Raw genomic sequence first — 26,570 nt, forward strand, 5'->3', positions numbered from 1 at the left:
TGGAGATTGATAAAAACAAATGAATTATTCGGCTTAACGCTTATTCTACAAACAATATTTATCAGAATGCCAGGTTTAGACTAGAGGAACATATTCTTGTAAAGGAGATTTTTTAGGTTAACGTCCCCTTTAATATTAAATGAAATATATGGCATCCCCCCCCCCCCCCCCATTTATTGGCAAAACAAATAGAAATACAAACATAAATATCAAGTGCAAAAATCCCATTTGATTTATCAGGTAGTACAGCCAGGCTTCAAGGAACGTACATTGTTGTCGGGATTAACATCATGTCGTGTCATGTTTTTTTCCCATCCATTCTCCTCTAGCAGTGTTATAAAGCTTGTAGGCTTGCTGCAGCTACATTAACCATTCATTTTTCATACATAGATTGTTAGTGACATATAGCCGTGACACAAAAACTCAGGGACTCATTCTTCCTTGGAGTGCATCATTTGGTAAAATGCTGCCAGAGACTCGAGTGTGCTAACTAGAAGGCTAAAAGCCCGGGCTGCTAATCCACACGCCGGTGATTCTCACTGACCACCGTACTTTTGCATAACATGAGCATTCCGCATAAAAGTAAGACTCTTCAGCAGGTCGTCCCGGCGGCCCTCTCTCCAGACATGACTAATCCATTTATATTCAATCAAACTGCTACACAAATCGAACAGTCGGATTAAGCATGGGTTAATTGGACACACTGGGAGAGTAAGGCGCAAGGATGACGTAATAAGAACGTGACTGCAGTCTTTCCTGTCTCTTGTGCCACATGTTCTTTAAACTTAAATAAATAAATGTTGGCCCCCTTTGTTCCTCACTCAACACTTATTTGTTATCTCTCTTGCAGAGGTTCCCAAATACATGTAAATGTCTATGAATATTTATACGCACATTCTGTTACATCATCAGTGGAATGTTCTCCTGTACATCATCTGAGAGTCCAAACTGACAGATACTGGCTCCAGCTTTTTTTGATTACCAGACTGATTGTGCTGGGGGAAGTTAAACTGGGACGCCGTTGAACTTGAAGGTCCATAAATTTGACATACATTTTGTCAGGCTGCTGAATAAAAATAACAACAACAACAACAATAATAATAATAATAATAATAATAATTAAATGAAATGAAAAACTATTGTAAATAGCACTGCGATTTATCCATTTTGTATTTATATTGCACTTAATTGAACAGTGTTTGTTTGTTTTTTCTTCTTTCTTCTTTCTACCCACATTCTTGCTGCTGGAGGCTGTAAATTTCCCCAGTGTGGGACAAATAAAGGATATCTTATCTTATAAACTACTCCTAGCCCCATTCCTCAACAAAGCATATTACTACACAACGTTTAAACAATGGGTTACAGGCTTTGAAGGTTCACAAAGACACCACTTATCATGGGGATCACAGTGACGGAGTGAAAAGCATCATAGTACACGTCAACATTTTTTCAGAAAGAAAAAAACAAATCGTCCTGCTTAGAAGATCTTGCGGGAAGGGAACTAATCTCTTTTTGAAACACCCACCACTAGCTTAATGTGTTTGCACAGAGTGTACACAAGCAAGGTGGACCATTCATCAAGGAGTCACTTGCAGAGAGGATGGTGAGGCCGGTACAACATGGCGCATGAGATGCAAGGTTGCTATATTGAGCTTACTGCCAGCAGTCTGAAGGACATTTTCACACCTCTGCCTACCGCCCGTTCATTTTATCGTGACTTTCTTATCCCAAGTGTCCCAACAATGTCCAAACACATATATAGAGCACAGTTGCACGTGCAATATTTCAGAGTAGAACTTGAATCAGCTGTCAGCAGGCCTCGAAAATAGGTTGCGTGAACGGATGTGCAATATTTGGTGCTACAGCGCTGTGGTAAAATGGTATCGAAACAATCTTTGAAAGTCTTATTGCTGCGTACTTGATTTTATAGCTGGATAGGTCCCATACAAATTTACACATCAGAGGTAACAAAAGATCAAATGGGACACAATATATGCAATGAAAGCAACATAGGACAAAATCTGACCTTTTGAAAACATGAAGAGTTTTATCTATCCTGCAGGTCTGTGTTGCATTGATGATTCCACACAAAACTGTCACTTATAAATGTCAGCTAAACTAGCATCAGATGTAATGTCTTTTTGGACACTTATGGAAAATGTGAACAAAAGGGTGAGCTCATTTGGACGTACAGACGATAGTCAACCGCAGCTTTGACATTGCTGACATTCTGCAGCGAGCTCTCATGACAGCGACAGCGGAGAGCCGCTACAGCTCCTCTGATTGCACGTCTGAGCCTGCCTGTCTCCATGTGTGTGCGTGCGTGCATCTTTTGTTCTGCCAAGCAAGCTCACAAGAATAAAAATGGCGTACAAGGCCCTCATACAGTATGTTGACTGATTAGCTGGTGTGATTTGTGCTGTAAAAGGCAGTACCTGATATTATTGTTCTCGTTTTTTTAAGAGGAGGCTGAAGGCACATATTTTTAGCTTGGCTTTTGAATAAGTTAATACTATGCTTATTCTAATTCAAGCGTTTTATATTTCTTTTGTTAATTTTCTTTTCTTTTTTATTCTTTTTTTATTTTTTAAGAGCCATGGTTTCCTTTTGGGGGGCTTCCACACTGGGAGGTATGGTTGCTGTCACTCAGTGTGGATCAGCACCCCTTGGGTTCTTTTTTCCTCATATGGTTTCTCTGTGCCTTGCCATGTCTTTTTTAATATCAGGGTCATGAGTGTATGTGTGCAAGTTTTGTATGTTTGTACGTGTGTGTGTGTGCGTGAGCATGGGCATTTTCAATGGTTGCATTTTTTGTTTTCACTCCTTTTAGGTAACAGAGTGAAAACTTGTGTTTGAAATGAAAATGTATTGGACGGTTTGGGACACAGCTACTTCTAAAGCTTTATTTAAGCATTTGGAAAATTGCATGTTTGGAGAGGGCCCTGTTTTTGTCGAGCATGACCCAAGGTCATGCGCACAAAACAAGATGCCTGCTTGGCTGAGTTTGCTGTGTAGGAGCTTGAGTTGCCTTTGAAGAATGTCGAAACAACCCCACAGATACACGTCAACATCCTTAGAAAGTCTCGCCAGTAGACTGAAAGCTGTTGGGCGGCTGAATCCAGACAATATGTTCTTTCACCGTCAATCCTTGTGAGTGGAACATCCTACGGCATTTTGTCCATACTGTGTACACCTTTTAGTGTACCCTGATTCCTTACTAATAAGAGACACATATTTAATCATATAAACATTCCCAGATAAATATCGGTTCAGCATGAAGATCTAAGGAGAGCAGGTTCAAAGATTTTAACCTTGTCGCCGCTTAACCACATGATTGCAGACTTAGCGAGTATATTTAGCACTGGTCCACTCCTAAGTGTGGTCTGTGCGTGTCTGACCAAAATGTCTGCACCGCTGTGTTTTCAGCATCACAGCCTACACACTGGGCGCTGGGAATGGCTTAGCACAAGTCCACACTGAAAGCTTCCGCGCCATCAATCACAAGTAGAAAATGCCCATTATCTCCCACTGGGAAGTCCTATCAGAGAAAGTGATTCATCTCAAGTCAATATGAAATAAAAGAAGTGTCCAATAAAATAAACACAGGCCAGCAGTTCATACTTGGAATCACATTTTCAGGATTTTAATAAAACTTTTGTCATTGTTGATGCTCCATTTGTAAACAACCTATTACTCATCCTTAGCCTCTGTGCCAGATTTTTCCGCTTGGTTCCACTTTTTTTTATTGTTTTGTTTGATGCTACAGCACTTTGAAACAAATTAAATTCCAACAGCGGTCAAAAGTGCCAAAACAAGGCAAAGAACTGCACCACCGCATTTTTGTCAATATCCGCTCACCGGTGAGAAAACAGAGCAGAAGACCTTCCAGTTTTTGCACTTGCAACTTAGTATAGAGTACCTCTGAGTTGAAGCGGATCTGACAGACGTTACAGGAAATGACCGGCCTCTTGGTCTTGACCAGTGGAACTCCGAAGGTGTGGTTGATCACGGCCTTCTGCACTGGGTCCATCTTCCATGGAATGACAAGGGAAGTGTGGAAAAAGAGGGGAAAGAAAAGACACGGGGAAAAAATGGTGAGCTTTCGTTTAAACAGTGAAGTTCTTGTCTCGTCTTACCTTAAATGCAAGACCACGTTTTGTAAGATGAGTACAATCAAATGAGATCAAATCCAAGAGATGCGGATAAAATCATTTTCATGTTTGTTTATACAGTACCATCAGATGTTATGGTTTGGATTTTAAAGGCGTGCACAACTGAAAGCCGCTACCACAATAATAAACATACAGTGATTCCCTTGAGCTATGAGTCAGTTTGAGTGAAAGATCATATTTGAAAGGGGATGTCTCTCAAATCATCTAACAAAACTTAAATGAATGGAAACTCTGTTTAAGCGTCCTAAAAAAAACATGTTTGCAATGTGGAAAAAAAGCCCTCTGTAGTGTTGTCCTTTATAAAAAAAAAAAAAAGCAATAGCACAATTAAATATGATCTGAAGAGATGATTAACGTTATGTTTTTGCTTCATTTAAATGATTATTGTGCTACTCCTTCTGGTGTGAATGCCTTGGCTATTTGGCGGTCGTAAGACATAGCGATATACTGTACATGGTAACGAGCTCAGCTCCTCAGTAACCCTCAATAATATTAGTCTTTCTTCACGGAGGATAAATAATATATGCCTGTTTCATTATATCTGCATGTGTAGCACCAATGTTTGTATAAAACTATCCATCTTTGAAGATGATAAAAGCTATTTCTAAGTCGCTACATGGGGTTTCCAATCGTGTGTGGACTTGAAGACCAGGTCGGAATTTGACGTTGTTGTGTGATTTTTCTCCATTTGCTCCATCAATCTGCAACATACTATTTAACACCTCATATGCACTTAACTGTTTGGTTTGTTTGTTTGAACATAAAACATATACAGTAATAATTTGACAGAAAATAAGGTAGATAAAATAGTAAAAAGAAAGAAATCAGTCTTCATTCAACACAGTTATTATGTTCAAGGGAGTAGGAAGAAGTAAAAAACTTATCTAGTCCTACCCCGTTATGTGTTTATATCTAATAAATCATTTTTATACCAATCAGAAAAGAAAAAAGTAAGAAGAAAGAAGTCTCCATTAAGGCTCATACTTTACCCTTAACCGTGATATTTTCACAACTTTTGGTTTGTATCGGGATTATATACATCCTCACCCTGGCACTCTTGTGTCAATTTTCTCTTGTATTCATAATGGATATTTCAATACCTTTCTCTATTTATCAACTTAGTTCTGATTTATCATTATATTTAATGTTTAGAATTTATCATTTTAACTCTGATTGATGTAGGTTGTTTGTACTATTTTTTTGTATTTGTCTTTGAACTCAGCAAGCGTTTTACAAATTTTCAGTAAAACGCAGTAAGATAAGTTGGTACCTCTTAAATCATAGCTGCTCACTTGTATTTCGAAAAACAACAGAATGTTTTGGCATACCAGGTTATTGTGTGCTTTGTACATTAATTGGGCGATTTTAAAGTCAACCAGGTCATAAAATGTTATCGTATTGAATTTGATAAATAGTGGATTTGTGGGTTCTGTATATTTTGATCTATAAATACTTCGAATTGAATTTTTTTGTATTTTTAGAAGAGGGAGTGTGTTTGTTTTGCAGGCTTTTCCCGATATATTTCCACACAGTAGGTTATATATGGTAATAATAATGAAGTGTATAATGTGTACAAAGATCTCTTATTCAGCACTTTCTTGGTTTTGTAGAGGATCCCTAAGGTTTTGGCTATTTTTCTTTTTACGTTATCGATATGTGGCTTCCAACATAGTTTTGAGTCTATTACTAATCCGAGAAACTTGGTTTCATATGCTCTTTCTATCTCAATTGAGTTTACCTTAATTTGAGCTTGATGTTTGATTGGTCTTGTGCCAAAAACAATTAACTTCGATTTTTTCAGGTTAAGTGACAATTTATTTCTGTCGAACCATTTTTTAAATCTGTTTAATTCGTTTTCTACGGTGGTCAGGAGCTGTTTCAGATTTATTCCAGAACAGTAGAAAGTTGTATCATCAGGAAAAAGGACACATTTAAATTGTTTTGAGACCTGCAGATATCATTTATATATAAGATGGATAGTTTTGGACCAATCACTGACCACTGAGGAACTCCATGAGTGATTTTCAGTTGATTAGTTTTTTTATTGTTGAGCTGCACGTACTGATATCTGTTTTCTAAATAACTTTTTATCAATTTATAAGCTACACCTGTAATGCCATATCTTTCTAGTTTTTTTCAATAATATACTGTGATCTATTGTGTCAAATTTTTTTTTTTAGATCTAGGAAAACCCCAACAGTAAATTCTTTGTTGTCTATATTAGTGGCTATTGCTTCCACAAACTCCATAACTGCCATTGAGGTGGTCCGTTTTTCCCTGAAGCCATATTGATTTTCACTTAACAGCGCATGCTTTTGTATAAAGCTATCAAGTCTGCGAGAAAATAGTTTTCCTAATATTTTTGAAAATTGTGGTAGTAGTGATATTGGTCTATAATTTGTAAACAGATGTCTTTCTCCACTTTTATAGATTGGAATAACTTTAGCAATTTTCATTTTTGATGGAAAGATACCAGCTTTGAATGACAGGTTGCATATGTGCGTGAAAGGTCGTACTACATATTCTATAATCTGCTTTATTATTGTCATATCAATATTAAAGCAATCAAGAGTTTTTGTCTACGTATCTATTTTTGTTGGATCAGGAATTTGTTTTACTAGGTTACTGCCGATGTTGACAAAATACTCATTAAATTCAGTTGCTATTTCTGCAGTTTTTTCCAGAAAAGTAATTTTGCCTTTGATAATATACTCTGGATAATCCACTTTTTTAGGACTATTTCTGATTACTTGGTTAAGTCTTTTCCATATTTCTTGTGTGTTACTTTTATTCTGCTCTAATAGTGCATGATAATGATCTCTTTTACTGGCTCTTATAATACTTACTAGTTTTTTAGTTTCAGTACCTGACACTGGTTAGGTACTTCAACCCCATCCTAAAGCTAAATGGTGAATTCATTGTAAATTGTCTTTAGCGCTAATTTAGAGTCAATGCTGTGGTTTTTAACCACAGACATGTTGGCACTTTCTTTGCAGCGACAGCAGACTACTGAAAAAAATGTACAATGATGTGATACTGTTTGCGTACGTAGGAGGATGAAAACCAAAGTAATGGCCTAACGAGAATAAAAAATTGCAATTGCTGTTGTGTGTCTGAAAAATCATAAGCCATTGACCGAATGTTCCAAAGAGCCTTCCAAATGTGATGCAAGCGTGCTGCTCTGGGAAGGTTCGCAGACAAGAAATTACTCAATTTGGCCCGTCTCTGTGTTTAATTTGGCCCATTGCCAGGCTTTCCCTTAAGTCATCTCACCCCCACTGTCACGCTCATCTATTATGAAGATATCCTCAAGAAGAGAATTTCCTTGACTGCAATTATAGAACGGGAATCTCTCTAGGACTTGGAATGCATGCAGAGGAGGCTTTGGATGTTAATATGGGGGACAGCAAGGCCGACCTGGATATATACACCACGTGGATGAGCAGCAGAGATGGATAAAATGATGGCATAAAGAACAGAAACTATAGCATGACCCCATTGCTAGGCATCTTATCTCAAAATAACATAATAATCAGTTATTCTTATCTCATGCAACTTTTCCCCATCAAGCACGACTGCTGTTGTGTTCTTCATTCCCCCGGAAACGGACTTGAGTGGAACATGGCATGCAACTCCACAGAATGGAGGAGTAGCAGTTTGCAACATATTGAACCGCAGCAAGCAATACTGCATGGACACCGTCTGCCACAGCAACAAGTTCCTTCGTGTAAATAGTACCGGAGACCAATTTGAAGCATGTTGCATTGTAGTGAAATAAGAAAAAGAAAAAAGAGCAGTGATGCACTCAAAAGTCGGATCACACCACATCTTGAGGTACCACGTTTCATAATATACTGTACAACAATATAAAGCCTACGGATCAAGTGAAATCAAGCAAAAAAACATTTTCTTCCAAATTTCAATCTTTGTGATTGGAAACTTGCATTGCAAAATCGACTTGGGTGTTCAGCCCGAGATTTTAGAAAGCAAATATATCAATACAGTTGGAGTGTTCTGGTTTTGTATGTATCGTGAACTATCCCAGTGTTGTACGATATGCTCTATATCTTCCAGCAGGCCTCCAAGCTGCTGTCAGACGTTACCTGCTGGATGATGAGCAACACGGTGCAGGTGCACGTTAGATGCTGTACGAGGGCGTCGGCGTCGTGACCCCCTGGAGAGCATTTAACACGAGCTGAGGTAACTGTGCACATGAATGATGGGCTTCAGCCAAGTTCCCTGGGTGGAGGTCAGCTACGGTCCATCCAGTCGATTCAGCTGTTAAAAACACCGTGCAGCTGCCAAGAGGCCTCTCTGGTGGGGCTCACACAGAAACGAACCCAAAATCCCTCTCAAGCAGAGGCAACCACTCTGTGATCATGTCTGCTGGTCCTTGAGAGACTGAAGATCCGAAAGCTTTGATGTGGAGGAGGCCCACATGCATTCTATTTGCAGTCGTCTCTTGACATATGAATTGAGATTGTTCAGTGACACTCGCAACTCAAGACAGTCATGCACATCAAAGCTCAACATCTAAAACATATATACGTTGGGTATTTCAGGGCACAGCTGTATTTGTTATAGTCGTACATCTGCAAAAGACACGTTGAATTATTTCCCCACCTCGTGATGATGTTGCGCCACCTTGCAGTGGTGTCAAGTCCAAGTAATTCCTGACCATATCTAAGGAGATCTCGATTTTTCAGTATTTTACTTGACTACTGTGTATATTTTTCTGACGGATTTTCTAGCTACCTGGTCGCACAAGCAGCAGCAAGTGTCACGTTGAGCTCGAAGCGACAGAGTAATCGCTCCGTGCGCAACAAACTGGGGATAAGTGGATCACCGAAATAGCAGACACAGAAAGTAACGAAAATTATATTTATTACAACACAAAACCCCCCGTCTAAACGGATAACAGAAAACGCTGGTCAAAAAGAGAACCAGGAAATAATTATAACGAGGCAACAGAATACGCTTTCGAAAAAACGGCAAGTAGAAAGTTTAGGCAAAATACTATAATTACACACGAGAGGATGTCTAGGAACGCAACAATTATCAATAGTCTTTAAGGCAGTGTTTAACCGAGAAGGAATAGGCAATAGCAATGGCATGGCGTGGAATACTCCGGCAGTCGACTCACTGCCGGAGCGCCTAAATATAGCAGGTGCAATCACCGATAAATGGGTGGCAGGTGTGCAGGCGGCAAGCGAGAACACCTGCCCCCTGCTGTCAAATACGGAACGTGACAGTAAGCTTGCTTCAAAGGCCTACTTCCAATGCGTAGATGACGTAATGAGTGTGCATCTCGTCCAGCAAAGCGGTATGGGACGTCTTAGCAAATGATTCTCAGTTGTGCTATTCAGTGAGTTTGCAAATTGCAAACTGCAATGTGAGAAAGCCTACCGTGTTTTCCACACTATAAGGCACACCTAAAAGCATTCAATTTTCTCAAAAGCCGACAGTGCGCCTTATCTATGGATCAATATTCAGATTTCTTGGACGTAGTATTTTAAATGTTCTGTAAAGTGTTTTCTTACAGCTGCAGTGGTTGTGAAAACTCTATAAATTACGCTCTATTGTATTGTATTCCCTTTAGCGTAGCTCCATCTCGTGGATGCATAACGCAACTCACTGTTGTGGCTTCGATTCTATGTGCCATATAATGCGGGCGTTCAACATGTGAACATTTTTTAAAATAGGCCATTCACTCAAGGTGCACTTTATACTCCAAAACGCCTTATAGTGCGGAATATACGGTATTTCCAGAATTGCTCTATTTGTAAGGAACATCCATTTATGTAATAAGTTGCATCACGGGGTTTATGCATTACATGCAAAACGCACCAACTCTTCACAGCCGTAGCTAAAGAGCTCTTCTGCGGTTGCTATTGATTCTGCTGTTGACAAACTGCAAGTGCCTGATTGTAGCTGGATACGGGGCAGCATTCATCACTAGAAAAACGAGGCTTGTCATCATCAAAGAAATGTCATACGTCCTCAATGTCATCCTCCCAGATGGCAAGGCCTGCCCTTCCACAGTAGTGTTCATCAGAGACGACCAACACAATTCGGGAGTAGAAAGAATGGAGCAGCCGGCCAACAGTCCTGACCCGAAGCCAACCAGTAGGATCCGTTTGGGTGTTTTGTTCACACTTGAGCAAGTGTCGCAAGCATGTTGAAGGAGCGGAATGCCATGCCACACAAGTGTGTAACCAGGCTCCAGTGCCTGTTTATAATATCTTCCTAACGGGTCACAGCAAATTGTACAGATATGTCTTATCATCAAAAGACATTAAGCACACTGTCTCGTATTTTGTTTTTCTTTGATTACTCCTGGTTAGCCTTTGTCATGCTCCCAAAATGACTTTTGTCATATCTTGCTGTGTTGTTTCCTTGCCTGGTCTCACCATCTTGCACTTCTTTTCAGTTCAGTCCCCTGCTGTGTTTGATCACTTCTCGACAGCAAATTGTTTTCATCGTGTCGAACTTGAGCAGCAAGAAATGCTCCCTGCGGCACCACTCTGGCACTCGCAGTATAATCTGCACTGAGGTCAAGTTCTTTGAAGGACAAGTTTTGCTTGACTGGAGGCCAGATTAAGACGCAGTAGAACGAAGAAAAAAAAACACATGCCCAAGGAGCTGCGTACTCACCTTCTTCTCCTCAGTGTCTGTGCAAGCCTGGAGCTGCATTTCCCCTTGGACGTGTTTGCTGCTGTCACAGGTGTGTGTTTGGGTCTCAGAGAGCGTGAGACTCAAAGTGCGTGATGCACTTTCCTCCCTCATTCAGCTTCTTGTTCACTTCTCAAAGATGAAGACCAACTTAAAGAGCTAGTGGTGCATTGCCGTCAACAGTGTCTTGAGTTGTCCTTTTGGGCCTTTTTGAGATGTTGGGATGCCCTCTGTAAACTCTGCAAATATTTCCCCGCCATGTGTCAAGTCCTGCTCTTGCTCTCAGTTCTCCTTCGCCATGCCCTAAAGCTTGCCATGGTGAGTCCCTCAAGCTGCACTGCAGTGTCTCCTCCCCTTCTCTTTCTCTCTCCCCTCCTTCTCGTGCATATTTGCGCTCTCTAGATGTGCTTGAAGGATTATGAGAGTGTTCCACTGACCCCCTGCTTATCAGTGTTTAGCCAACCCAACAGAACAGTTGCTTTGCCCACCGACTTCGAATAGCAAGACAAATTGGATGAGGTGTGGGGTATTTAGAAAGTCACTGTGTGCAAAGAAGTCAGCAGGTCCAAGAGCATTTTCTATCCGGGATCCAGTTCTCCGGAGTACCCACCTGTGAAAATGAGAGCAGCTAGCACTGTAGAAATGTTTAAATCCCTGCCCCCCAGTGTGCAACAAGTCTCTCGGCCTGCCTTACCACCCGACATGAACATTTTGGCCTGTTTTAATGCTTCTTCTTCTCTCTCCTGTCCAAGAGGGGCGAAGGGACAATTCTGTTGATCTTTGTGAGCTGTGCACCTATGAAGCCCTTTGAGATTCTTTTGTGACCGAAGGGGATAGAAATAAATTTATTTGTCTTGAATAACATCATAAAATGTTAGTGGATGCACTCTTAATTTGTCAAACGTAAACCTTTATAAGTTTAGCAATTATACGTGATCATTCAGTCAAAATGGATACTATGTACCCAGTAAGGCTAGAGGACAACATTATTTCCAGCAAAAAATATTAAAAAACAAAAAACAAAAAAACCCACGATGTATCCAAAATATTGTGAGAATAGGTACCAGTAATAACATCATATGCATTTATGCATAGTTACACGAGGACTGTCAAGTAAGACTCAATAGTCACTCGTGTCCTGCCACATCACAACCGCCCGTAACTAGCGGGGTTATGTGCAAATGTTGCTGACAAAGAATTGTGTGGGAATTTTGACATTGTCGTTTCGAAATGACGGCTTGAGTCATGTGAGATTATGGCATTTACCCTGAACATATAGACATCATTTATCAAGCCACTACTTTTTTTCCTTGTCATTTCATATTACAATAGCAGAATGGTAAAGCAATGCTAATGCAATATGATGATACTAATCATCATATGATGGCTGATAAATTGGTACAATTGCCATTTTCTGACCTTTCAGCTGCCTCGGAAGAAGCGTGTGCATGTGGTCTATATTGGGACCGACACATACTAATACTGTAAACCAGTCCATCAGTGTCCAAAACCCATTGGCAGTGACAGCCAAGTGGAGTACAAATCATATTACAGGACCATTACATCTGTATATATAGACATGACGCCGGAGAGGCCATTCCTCTGTTATAGAGGTAATAACCTTCAATGTTAATGGCGGGCTAATTATGATGTACAAACTAAGAGGGATCAACTCTGAAGAGAGACAGCGAGTGACTTGCTGCCAGCTAAACGTACAAGGACATTTCTCAATGTTATGGCCGCAATAAAAGTGAGTCTCCAGTGAAATATTCAATACAGGGCGATACAGAAAGCAGAAAGTCACCAGCAGGTTTTAAAGACACTCACACATTGATCAGGATTTCCCTTTCATTCGCACAGTCGCAGGGAAAACAAAGCAAGTGTTGAATTATTCTTCAACACATCATCGAGCTGCACGTACATCTGGAGGGAGTCGAGTCTTTTTTGGGAAAACATCAGACTACTTCCAAGTTGATGTTGTTTACGCATCTTTTTTATTGTGTTTTCGAAACAGTTTGTAACAAGTGTGGCAAACATTCGTAGACGGTGCATCGCACCTCGGGGAGCTCCTGTCTTCAAATTCTAGCAGTACTCTCTCATCCCCACTGAGTGTCAGTCTCATTTCCATCCATCCATCCATCCATCCCTTAATATCCCTGTGACTTCCTGTGAAGGTCACAGGAAGTCTGAGCCAGTCCCAGCTTCCATTGGTAAAAGACCGATTACACTCTGGACCGGTCACCAGTCCTTCACAAGGCACACACAGAGAACAACAGCCATTCACACTGATAATCACACTATCACTCAGTGGAAACTACACAGACTTGGATGGAAGAAAAGCGAATGAACTATAATTATCAGGGCCAGTCTTCTCTCCCTTACAGCACTGTGAAATGAGATATATGAATGTCAGTGTTTTTTTTTTCCTTTGTATTTTTTTCTTTGGGGGGGGTGATGGTAAATGTACTGTATGGACATGCCAAGTTACTGCAAGGTCAGATCCGCTTTCTCGCCTCTCCTGTGGCCCCCCCTCCTGGCCGCAGAGTCATACAACACTGAGTAGAGGGATTTTGTCGATTCAATTGATGGTAGATAAATTGTTTGGACCTAAGTTGAACGTGATGTGAAGTGGTGAAGAAGGGCAATGTACAAACCTGATAAAATCCAAAATGAAAAGAACAATGCAAAAGTTAATTATTGTATCTCTTCAAATTTATTTCCAGGCTTGATCATTTTCAGAAGTCAAAGTGTCTAAAAAAAGGCAACAATAGCTCCTTGAATAGCTGTGTGGAAAAGTGCCAACAGCGAGCGAAGCCTATCAAACCTCGGCAAAATTTGGCTTGATTGCATTCTTATTTGGTAAGTTCCTATTTTAGCTGAAGTGTAAGATGTCTGAAGAAGCTACAATAAAGGCAAACACATCCCAATAATTCCATTTGCTTTCAAGCTTAATTCTATTTCCATCAGTCCAAGCTTGCAATAATAACTTGGGCGGTTCTTAACCGCAGAATAAAGTTGAAACACTCCCCAATGTTTTTAGTCATCCGAAGCGCAATAAGATAATGGCTGCCGCTCTCAGAGAAATGTCAGCAAATGTGATTGAGAAATCGGGAGCTGCTCGTTGGATAAGTTAGTGGAAATACTGGGGCTCCACGACAGAGCCTTCTTAATTATTTGCCTTGCCCAATCAAGGTGGAGGTGGCGTGCTTAATCAAGCGGAGGCAAGCCTGACATCATTCCCCACGGAGAACAAAGCGCTTTGTGGTTGATCATATTCATGAGAAATGTGGTGACATTCTCAAATGCACTTTGGAGGAGCAACATGATGCTGACTTTATGAAGTGGTGAATTCCTCCGTGGTCTGCTCTGAATGATGAAGCTTTTTTCAAGGCCCGAGGGGAGCAGGAAAGTCGCACTCAGTCACAATAAAGACCGCAGGAGCAAACAAACTGTGCTATTTCAAGTGCAGCTCTGGAGTTACCTTTCATGTATCAGCTTTGACTCATTCAAGCAGACAGCTACATTTCATTGGAGCTCCCCTAAAATAGCAGTTACTAAAGTTTCGATATTCAAATTCAGATGCTTCGGCACATATTCCACCGCATATCACGGGCGCATGTGTGTGTGTATGTGTGTGTTTGTTTGGGGAGGGGGGGGGGGGTTAACATATAGTAGATTGCCTGCCGCTCCTATGGAGTAACATATAGACACTGCTGTGATGTGAGGCAGCCATTTCACAAATTAAAAGGCAGACACGGGTGGTAATACAAAAGCACTGACCATAAAAAGTGTTATGTAAGCAGTACCAGTAACACGAGTGCGTCCATTTCAATGCAATTACGTTCCCACAAAGGATTTTAATCCTTCCCGTAATAAGACCGCACTGCGGCGAATGACTTGGTGTCATTCAAAGTAGTCCCAGTTTCTCTTTGGGCTCTTACCGTGCTGAAATTGTGGAAGAGGGCCAAACTGTGTGGAGGAGGCAGAGGAGGGGGAGCAGGAGGAGGAGGAGGTGTCTCCATGGGGAACTGCAGAAAGGGCTTCATGTCCAGGTGGGGCTGGATCACTGTTGGGGTCCGCAAGAATGCTGGCATCGCCGCCCCGCCGCGATTTATACCTCCTAAACGCAGAAATGACATCATATTCAAAGCAGTGGAATATTTTTTCAAAGCAGCTGGCGTATAAAATGAAGAAATTCTAATGAGCACATCTGTGCACCCTGTCAATGTTTCACTTCCCCCAAACATACATGCAAGCCTGACATAATGACACGTGGCTCCCAGTGCTCGTCATCTTGACACTTCCCTTCTTGTTTCCTCTTTAGCCTCTGCCAAGGATGATAGTGAGGGGTCCCACAAAGCAAAACTCAGCCTCAGCGAGCTCTCGGATTAAGCCTTTTAATACCCGCCGCCGGATTGCGCTGGTGTTCAAATTCCCTCCACGACTTAAAGCTTTTGCTGTTCTCCTTTTGGGGATTGCACGGAGCTTCAGTATATTCTCTCACTTCAGCTCTTGCGTGTCTTTTCTCCCGCATGCCCTCGGAAATTTTTCATCTACCTGCCTCCTTGCTCGCAAAATGTAATTTGAGGCTTTTTGGACACCCCTGCATTTTCATCAAGCGTTTTAAGTCAGGCGAATGAAATCGGAGGAAGTTATGCGGCTTCTGCCGAGCTGATGTCAACTGATGCACTCGACAAAGTTTGGATTAGTGAGAGTGACTTTTGCAGCCTGAGTGGAAGTGCTGTCAAGTACAGATTGCCTTCTGCTGCGCATCTGTCAGCCTTAAGGTAGTTAAGGCTGCATCATTATCTATACTTAAGCACACACAAAACATGGCCACATTGACAACATTTCTGCAGAAATTAACACACTCTCGTGCTCTGTTTAGGGAATGCAATGGAAACAGACATTTTATGGTCATTCCAATACACGTCACAGGCACAGAGCAACCAGAGTCATTGACTCGTTGGTTTCTTACCGTTAACCAACATACGAGACAGTCGTGTCAACACGGGGCGACAGAATGGGAAGGCTGGGGAGTTGCCAATTTGCGGCACAAATTTTACATGAAAAGAAGACAACAAATGGAAAGGGGAGAGGGGAAAAAAAGATAACTACCAGACTAAGCTCGTGGCAGGGCACAGAAGGAGATCTGGAAAAAAAACACTTAGCACATATAGAAATTTTTATATGTGCGCAAGTCAAATCTAAATAAAAACCATTGTAACCTCGCTTTTGCTTTGGAGTATTTTATTGTATCCCATAAAAAGTAAAAGGCATCATGCGTGACATCTTGAAATGTCAACAAATTTCATGAGACTTAATCTCAGTGAGCATTCAGCTCAATGTTCGGCAACACTGAAAGGGTGTACTCTGGTTTATTGTGAAGTGGGAGGTCTCGGCCTTTGACAAAGGCAGCTCGTTCTCAGCATGGCAAACAATTTAGCAAATACTTTGCTGCTTGACTATATTTATCATAAGACAATAGAGGAGCTAACTTTTGTTTAACAAAGCTTAAATTCATGTCTGAAGCTTCTTCCGTAATTGTAAATATGAATCCAAAGGATCAACATGGAGCAAAACCCACTCGTGTGTTTTCTTTATCCTCTGCAAAGAACGATCAATATTCCATGAGGCGCTGTGACCATCTCCATATCTATCCATGTGTCTTTATTATACAGCCCCCAGGTTGCCAAAGCGTGCGCGCGCAAACACACACACGCACACACACACACACACACACGCACACGCACACACACACACACACACACACACACACACACACACACACACACACACAGTAGAAGGAAGATGTCCATTGATCAATCCATTTTCTGGACCACTTAATTCTCACGAGGGTCCTGGACATGCTGGGGAATTGAAGCAAATCTGTTCAATTCTTCTCATTTCATTTAAGTATGCCATTACTGTTTACATTGTTTCATTGTAATGTTTTCATTCAGTACAACGACATTAAAACACGTCACTGAACTGTGTGTGTGCGTGTGTGTGCGCGTGTGTGTGTGCGTGTGCGCGTGTGTGCGTGTGTGCGTGCGTGCGTGCGTGCGTGTGTGTGCGTGCGTGCGTGCGTGTGTGTGGGTGCGTGTGTGTGTGTGTGTGTGTGTGTGCGTCTTTTAAGAGGTGCTGGAACAGTTGCAAGGCATTTCCTTTTATTTCAACGCGGAAAGACTTGAACGTCTTCTGAGTTTCAAGCATGATCATGAAAATAAATGAGGATCGCAAGGCACCGCTGTCAGAACAGCGTCAATACGTCAACAACCTGTATCAAAGCTGCAACTGGCTGACATTTTAACGTGATGTGAACGTCACTGCCTATAAAACGCAACCAGTCCAAATCAATGTTATTGAGCGTTTTCTGTGTTTCAGAGGGCAAAAGAGCAAAGGCTCACAACAGCACCAAGAATGGAGTTGCTTTGTGCTGTTTATCCAAGAATGGATGGCTTTGGACATTAAGTAGATGACTGACAAATATAAGCTCTATCTTCAATTGTACCGTCATGAAATTACGAATTTGGCAGAATGTGATGTAAAATAAAGACAATACTGTTTATACGTGTTTGTGTGTGTGTGTGTGTGTGTAGATCAATTAAAACAGTGGGCCTGCTGTTCTCCAACTACATAATTTGCTTCGTCCACATCCCTCTTCAAGTATTAATTGCAGAAAAATTGCTGTGTGTTGCACGTGTCAAGTTTGCATGTGTGCCCTGTGATGTTTGGCACCGTTTTTCTTGCAATGAATTAAGATACAAAGACCAACATCGGTGCATTCTAGACTGCTTGCTTAACACTTCACAACATAACCCGAGGCGTTCATTTCTTACTGCTGACTGACAGGAAATTCATCGACTGATGTCATTTACAATGAGTCATGAAAAGTCCCTGCTAGTTCTCGGCTGCTCTGAAGAGGAGGCTGCTGTGCCTGGTAGCGAATAGAGAGCATCAAGATGCAGGCAAGCAGCAAGGGCTAAAATTAGAGATCAGGCAAAAGAGCAAGAAGTTAATGAGGTACTGTTTTGGAATCTTTTGACGGCTTTCCTCGTTCAAACTTGTTATGGGAGTTGCTGGAACCTATCCTAAATGATTTGGTGTGTAAGGCAGACTGCACTCTGTAGTGGTCGCTAGTCAGTCGCAGGGCACATATAGAGACAAGCGACCATTCACACCCACATGCGCACCGTTACTGAGTGGGAACAGATCCCACACAAGTCCGACGAGTTTACCACTACATCATCAGCGACTTACTGCATACGAACCTATTTTAGTGGAATTATTTTGATGAAAATACCGGTAAGTCGTGCACCTCTGCATCTCAAACTAGAACGGCAGGTTAAAGTAGTTGCCTATAGAAGCATTGTTGCGTAATATTAGTGAGCATATGTCAATCAGAAAGAGAACCGTATGTAGAAGAATCTTGTTTAGGACAAACTGGATCTCTTTTTTTTTTGTGCTTTTCTTTATTGCGCAACACCGAATGTAGGCCAAGACTGTCGTTGCCCATCTCGAGATGAGCTAACAGGCCTTGCAGGTTGTGTCGCACAGCCTGTTTGCTCCCTCATGTGGTGCCAGAGACAGAGAGAGATCTGTTGGAGCTGCTGCTCAGGAAAAGAAGGAGGTGCCGGAAGGAGGTGCCACCAATCCAGGTCCGCACGTGATGTTGCTGTGTCTCAATCCATCCATCCATTTTCTGATCTGCTTATCCCCATATGGGTCGAGGACGTTGTGGAGCCTTTCCCAGCTGTCTTCGGTCAGTTGGCGTGGGACACCCTGAACTGGTTGCCAGCCAATCGCAGGGCACACAACGATCGAACATCCATTTGCACTCAGAATCACAGCTAAGGGATCATTTAGAATGTTCCATTAACCTGCCATGCATGTTTGTGGAATGTGGGAAGGCACCGGGGTACCCGGTGAAAACCCACGCAGGCACAGGGAGACATGCATATTCAGAATCAGAATCAGAATCATCTTTATTGGCCAAGTATGTAGAACACACAAGGAATTTGTCTCCGGTATAACACGCTGCACTAGTATCATCGTAAACAACACAATCATTGAACCATTTTAGAGTAACCAGTAGTTTTGTAGTACCACTTTGTGGTGCAAGAAGAGTGACTATGTCAGTGAATGTTTAAGGAGTTAATGGCTAGAGGGAAGAAGCTGTTTAAGTGTCTACTGGATTTGGTGCGCATGGATCTGTAGCGTCTGTCTGAGGGGAGTGGCTGAAAAAGGTGGTGGGCAGGGTGCGGGGGATTCTTGCAGTGTGCAAGTCCTCAAGAGTGGGTAGGGCAGTGCCAAAGATTTTTTCTGCCGTCCTAACTGTCCGTTGAAGTCGGATTTTGTCCTTTTTTGTGGCGGCCCCAAACCAAACCGTGATGGAAGAACACAGGATTGATTCGATGACTGCCGTGTAGAACTGTCGTAGCACCTCCTGTGGCAGGCCATGCTTCCTCAGCAGCCTCAGGAAGTACATCCGCTGCCGGACCCTTTTCAGGATGGAGATGGTTTGACTTCCCACTTCATGTCCTGGGAGACTGTGATTCCCAGGAACTTGAAGGTCTCGACGGTTGACACAGGGCAGTTGGATAGTGTGAGGGGCAACTGAGGAGAAGAATGTTTCCTGAAGTCCACGATCATCTCTACAGTCTTGAGCGTGTTCAGCCCGAGGTTGTGTCGGCCGCACCAGAGCTCCAGCTGCTCCACTTGTTGTTCCACACAGCAAGACCGGAGCCAGAATCGAACCCTGCAGCTCTGCACTGTGAGGCCAACGCACTAACCGGGCTGCCCTAGAACAATGTCTCACGCCTCAGAATTCCATGATAAAAGAGATTTGCTCTTGCTCCCATTTCTTTGCCAAGTCACCGCTGTAGTGATCATCATATCCCGTACGTTAGCCAGAGTTCTGCTGGCTTTGGATCCAACGAAAAGCTGCCTTACACAACGCATACATTAGCACGGGAGTCACTGAAAGGATACAAAGCAGTTGCTTTGGGAAGGTATCCACGATGACTTCGTCCAAATCAATTAGCCATACACCGTGGTGCCCGAGAGATGGATTTCATTTGTTCCCTGATAACGCTGTTAACAAAAAGTAACTCAAGTCAGTGTTCCCTATTCAAATGATTGGAAATGCCATTTCGTTGTTCAAGCCTCCCTCAACTCGCCCCTCAAAAAAAGAAAAAAAAGCCTTTAAACGTCAACAATTATTCATCATCACCATCAATTTATCTGTCGATTACTTTGTCGAATAATTGATGAATCAGATTTTTTTTTAAACGTGTTCACATTTTCATCCTTTTATTGAATTGGATTGTGCAGAAAATGCACAAACAAAATTAATTATGATACTCTCATTGGCTTCATCCATATCAGAAAAAGCCAAAAAATGTTGAGCGTTGGCATTTCACGGTAAAAGCAAATGTTTAATTTGAGTCAACACAAATGTAATCGGTCCACTCTCACGGAGGACTATGGACATTAGAGAATATTGGTCACTTGCATGTCAAGGCACGACTGTCTTTTGAAAAAAAAACAAAAAAAACAAAAACGTCAACATCATCTATGGCCGTACTAACCCTTGGTGGAGACATTCAGGAGATTCATTTAAATAGATGCTATATTTTGCTCAGAAAACACAACGATTGAACATTGCATTATGTATTTCGTTCTAGTCTGTGTTATTCTTGCACATCCAGGTTTTCATATTTTATGGGACACAGTGTATATTCGATGTGGGTTTGTCCTTCTAAGAGATGCTTTTCAATCCTTGCCTCACTCATGAGAGTTTTCAGTCACATTGCATTGGGGGAGGCGGAGTAGCCCTGTACTATTCTGATTGGTTATCAAATCTCAGGCCCTGCAGCTCACATGAGCAGGGATGCCATTACAGAGCTTTAGATGCACTGAGGGCAGTTGGAGCAAATACATCTCGTGCGCAGTGTTGCAGCAGCAGAGTCAACAATTCCCACCACAGCTTTCAGGATGAGCTACAGCTGAGCAAAAAGAAATATTCCTCTGGCTGATTTTCCCGTTATCAGTCCCATGGCATAATTTTCAAACTCTCTTGAAACGGTTTGACCTTGCGTACGCCAACAATCGTGGATCAGATATTCCGTTTTTATCATTACTGCCGCTCCAATGTCTTGGTCTCATCCAGTGGAGTCATGATGACCTGCCGCAGTCCTGCATTTGTCCCTCACTTCCATTCAGAGCTGTCAGCTATTATCAAGTCAAACTTAAATAGATTCATGCACTTCATTGGAGCCAGCACGAGAGCTTTCCATCTTCGAGCCAAGAATCCGGCAGCACCAAAACCTGAGCCAATATTTGTAAGTGACCACAAGAGGGTACTGCTGAGGTCACTATGAGTTGTTGCAATTTCTGCTGAAGATGATGACTAAAGATTTTTACAAAATAAAAAAGAAATTCAAGCACTCGTCAAGATGTATCCTTACCATTAATTCTGTGTGTTAATTAAAGTTCCCGGTGAAAGTTGCAACAGTGGAGGTGGATGGAGTGATAAAGATCTGTTTGATTTGCTTGTCTGAGATTACTGCTAATATGCTTTCGTGTGCGGAATATGCAGGCAATGCTGAGAGGGCTCAAACATGTTTCATTTTCACAAATGCTGTCAGAAGTTGCATGTAATTGCATGTAAGGTATGTGGGCATGCACAGCATGTGTGCCAGCGAGGGCGGGCGATTCAAAAAGGTCACAGGGGGCTTTGTTATGGTGAAACGATCTGGCAATCTCCACTCTAATATGAGTCACAATGTCCTCATTGAAATGTACAGTACACAGAGCAGAGAAGCCGACACACACTGATTAAAATGTTGAATTTACTCACTTTTTTCATCAAGTGGCTGCATGAAGTACAATCATCTGCATTTATACACACACATACACATATACATACATACACACACACACACATATATATATATATATATATACTAGCTGGTTCGCCGCCCTATGGGCGGCTCATCAGCTAGTTCCTGCGGAAGGCTGGTAAGGTGGGCCTTCGGCCCACAAAAGTGTTGTTGCTTAGTTCAACTTTTTGTTCATCTTCATTGCTTATCGCGAAAATAAAGAGATGTTTAGCTCTACTAAATAACTAACAATTTCATTGCAATGCTTGTGGGTAGACAACATTTTTTCGCTAAGATGCCCGCGCGATCGTAGTGAGCCACTGCCTGAGCGGCGCAGTTCCTGCGTTTTGAAGTAGGTACGTTTTGAAAAGGGACAGACGGAAGGACAGACCACGTGCGGGACGACGCGCAATATATATATACATATATATATATATATACATATATATATATATGTATATATATATATATATATATATATGTATATATATATATATATATATAGCGGCTGGATAGCTCAGTTGGTAAGGCATCGGTTTGGCATACGGGAGACGGTGGTTCGAATCCCGCTTGGGGCAAAAATGAGCACATAACACCATCCAGGGTGGGTCCTTGGGCAAGATCCTTCACGCTAATGCCTACCTCATACAATGATGAGAGACAATAAAACGAATGACATGCCGGCTCAGACGTCGCCCGGCCAAACAAGGTCTGCGTCAGGTGCTGGGGAACCAGAGCACCTTGATGAAAAATGGGCTACTGGAACAAAGCGGAGATGGGCGAGATGCGATAACATGGCTCTGTTGGGATGCTACTACTCAAGCAACCCTAGTCAGAGGGGTTACATGCAGAGAATGTGGGCTAAATGGATACTTCGAAACCCACAGTCACGGTTGACCGCGAAACAACTAGTAGCTCAGTGTTCCAACATCCACAAACGGCAACTGCTGTCACAACTTGAGATTGATGAGGTACAACGCAGGTTCCATGGTGAAGGGCCCCAGGCTGCCAGATCAGAGGAGGAGGTCTTACAAGAGATTGGGAGGCAAGCCCCAATGAATGCAGATGATGAGATTGGGTGGCCAGCCCCAATGAATGAAATGCTGAGCGAGGCAGCAACTGACCTGAAAGCTAAGATCATGGCGAGAATGAAAGCTGGGCAACATAGAAACCGATTACAACGGCTATGTGAAGTACCATCTGAAAGTCTCATAGAAAGTGTGAATGCAGCACTGAGGGCGATCCCTACCGTAACGATCACAGAAACCAATGAGCTGATATACGCTTCAGCATCAGTGATCCTGGAGACTCTGGGCTATAAGAGCAACCATGGAAGCCATGAGATACGTTACCCACCATGGAAAAGACGGTTGGAGGCTAAGATCAAGGCGGCCCGGAAAGATGTGAGTCAATTAACGGAGGCCCAGAGAGGTGTGCTGAAAAGGCCGATACCCGAGAGGTACATCCAGATGACCATACCTGAAGCACTCGAAACTGCCAAACAAAGGCTCCAAGCCTTGTCCAGTCGCCTAAAGCGGTACACAAAAGAGAATGAGGCCAGACGAATTAACAGGCTGTTCGCAACACAACCTGCGAAAGTGTACGCTCAGTGGCAGGGTCCTAACAACAGAGCTGGCCCACCAAGACTGGAAACTGAAAGGTACTGGAAAGGCATATGGGAGAAGGAGGTTGCACATAACAGCAGTGCCCATTGGCTGGTGACCCTGAGAGAGGAGCACAGCAACCTCCCTGAACAGAACCCGGTTACCATAACAGTGGCAGACATACAGGAAAGAGTCTCAGATATGAAGAACTGGACAGCACCAGGCCCGGACATGGTCCACACCTACTGGCTAAAGAAACTCACAGCACTCCATGAGCGCCTAGCAGTACAAATGAACCAGCTGCTGAGGGATGGGACTCACCCAGAATGGCTAACCAAAGGGCGAACCATCCTGATCATGAAGGATCCCTCAAAGGGTGCAGCCCCATCCAACTATCGGCCAATAACCTGTCTCTCCACAACATGGAAGCTCATGTCAGGCATCATTGCGGCTAAGATAAGTGGACACATGGATCAATACATGAGCGAAGCACAGAAGGGCATTGGTAGAGGTACCAGAGGAGCCAAACATCAGCTCCTGGTTGACAGAACAGTCACACAAGACTGCAGGTCCCGACGTACCAACCTGTGCACAGCCTGGATTGATTACAAGAAAGCCTATGACTCGATGCCACATACATGGATCACTGAATGCTTGGAGTTGTATAAGGTGAACAGGACCCTCAGAACCTTCGTTGCGAACTCGATGAGGATGTGGAAAACCACACTTGTAGCCAATGGCAAGCCACTTACCCAAGTGTCCATCAAATGTGGCATATATCAAGGTGATGCACTATCCCCACTGCTGTTCTGCATAGGACTGAACCCCCTAAGCCAAGTAATCACCAAGACAGGCTATGGATACCGCCTCAGAAATGGAGCTACAATCAGTCACCTCCTCTACATGGATGACATAAAGCTGTATGCTAAGAGCGAAAGGGACATAGATTCCCTGATCCACACAACCAGGATCTACAGCAGCGACATCGGGATGTCATTCGGGCTTGAGAAATGCAGTCGGATGGTGACTAAGAGAGGAAAGGTAGTCCGCACTGAAGGGGTCTCACTCCCTGAAGGAACAATAGCAGACATTGAGGACAGCTACAAGTACCTTGGTATACCACAAGCCAATGGCAACCTCGAACTGGCAACAAGGAAAGCGGCTACGGCCAAATACCTCCAGCGAGTGAGGCAAGTCCTAAGAAGCCAGCTCAATGGCAAGAATAAGACCCGGGCAATAAACAGCTATGCCCTGCCAGTGATCAGATACCCTGCAGGAATAATAAGGTGGCCAAAGGAAGAGATTCAGACCACGGATGTTAAGACCCGAAAGCTCCTAACCATGCATGGAGGGTTTCATCCCAAATCCAGCACCCTGAGACTATACGCAAGCCGAAAGGATGGAGGCCGGGGACTAGTGAGTGTGAGAGCCACTGTCCAGGATGAAACATCCAAGCTCCATGAATACATCAAGGAGAAGGCTCCAACGGATGACATACTCAGAGAATGTCTCAGACAATGGGGAACAGAAGATGAGGCGCTGGAAGAGGGACCATCATGGGAGGACAAGCCCCTACACGGGATGTACCACCGGACCATAACTGAAGTGGCTGATCTCAAGAAGTCCTATCAGTGGCTAGAGAGGGCTGGCCTGAAGGACAGCACAGAGGCACTCATCCTGGCTGCTCAGGAGCAGGCCTTGAGCACCAGAGCCATTGAGGCCCAGATATACCACACCAGACAAGACCCAAGGTGTAGGTTGTGCAAAGAGGCACCTGAGACGATCCAACACATAACTGCAGGGTGTAAGATGCTGGCAGGGAAAGCCTACATGGAACGCCATAACCAGGTGGCTGGCATAGTCTACCGAAACATCTGTGCGGAGTATGGACTGGAAACCCCAAGGTCAAAATGGGAAACACCTCCGAAGGTGGTGGAGAATGACAGAGCGAAGATCCTGTGGGACTTCCAGATCCAGACTGACAAGATGGTAATGGCGAACCAACCAGATATCGTGATCATAGATAAAGGGCAAAGGAAAGCCGTTGTAGTGGATGTAGCAGTCCCAAGTGATGGAAACATCAGGAAGAAGGAACATGAGAAACTCGAGAAATACCAAGGGCTCAGAGAGGAGCTGGAGAGAGCCTGGAAGGTAAAGGTGACAGTCGTGCCTGTGGTGGTCGGAGCACTCGGGGCAGTGACCCCCAAACTAGATGAGTGGTTGCAACAGATCCCGGGAACAACATCGGACATCTCAGTCCAGAAATGTGCAGTGCTGGGAACAGCAAGGATACTGCACAGAACCCTCAAGCTTCCTGGCCTCTGGTAGAGGACCCGAGCTGAATGAGGGACGGACACCACCCGAAGGGTGAGATGAGGATTTTTTTTTTTTTTTATATATATACATATATATATGTATATATATATATATATATATATATATATATATATATATATATATATATATATATACGCATATAGCGGCTGGATAGCTCAGTTGGTAAGGCATCGGTTTGGCATACGGGAGACGGTGGTTCGAATCCCGCTTGGGGCAAAAATGAGCACATAACACGATCCAGTGTGGGTCCTTGGGCAAGATCCTTCACGCTAATGCCTACCTCATACAATGATGAGAGACAATAAAACGAATGACATGCCGGCTCAGACGTCGCCCGGCCAAACAAGGTCTGCGTCAGGTGCTGGGGAACCAGAGCACCTTGATGAAAAATGGGCTACTGGAACAAAGCGGAGATGGGCGAGATGCGATAACATGGCTCTGTTGGACTGCTACTACTCAAGCAACCCTAGTCAGAGGGGTTACATGCAGAGAATGTGGGCTAAATGGTTACTTCGAAACCCACAGTCACGGTTGACCACGAAACAACTAGTAGCTCAGTGTTCCAACATCCACAAACGGCAACTGCTCTCACAACTTGAGATTGATGAGGTACAACGCAGGTTCCATGGTGAAGGGCCCCAGGCTGTCAGATCAGAGGAGGAGGTCATACAAGAGATTGGGAGGCAAGCCCCAATGAATGCAGATGATGAGATTGGGTGGCCAGCCCCAATGAATGAAATGCTGAGCGACGCAGCAACTGACCTGAAAGCGAAGATCATGGCGAGAATGAAAGCTGGGCAACCTAGAAACCGATTACAACGACTATGTGAAGTACCATCTGAAAGTCTCATAGAAAGTGTGAATGCAGCACTGAGGGCGATCCCTACCGTAACGATCAC

The 26,570-nt window shown here is 43.2% G+C and overlaps 1 protein-coding gene across 5 annotated transcripts in view; it reads right to left on the minus strand.

The window, feature by feature from the left end:
* The window catches only part of znf385a (zinc finger protein 385A), a 74,036-nt gene that overhangs the window by 13,650 nt on the left and 33,816 nt on the right, over positions 1 to 26,570 (minus strand). For 3 of the 5 annotated variants that reach the window (XM_052058440.1, XM_052058441.1, XM_052058443.1), the window contains exons 2-3: positions 14,786 to 14,964; positions 3,920 to 4,030 (exon numbers count right to left, since the gene is read on the minus strand). In XM_052058440.1, the coding sequence (XP_051914400.1) occupies positions 3,920 to 4,030; positions 14,786 to 14,964 (290 nt within the window). Of the gene's footprint in view, positions 1 to 3,919; positions 4,031 to 10,826; positions 11,797 to 14,785; positions 14,965 to 26,570 lie in introns of those variants that run through there. The other 2 variants (XM_052058442.1, XM_052058444.1) reach the window with 2 other exon arrangements.

Source organism: Hippocampus zosterae, chromosome 2, assembly GCF_025434085.1.
Source record: "Hippocampus zosterae strain Florida chromosome 2, ASM2543408v3, whole genome shotgun sequence".
Classification (NCBI taxonomy): Eukaryota; Metazoa; Chordata; class Actinopteri; order Syngnathiformes; family Syngnathidae; genus Hippocampus; species Hippocampus zosterae.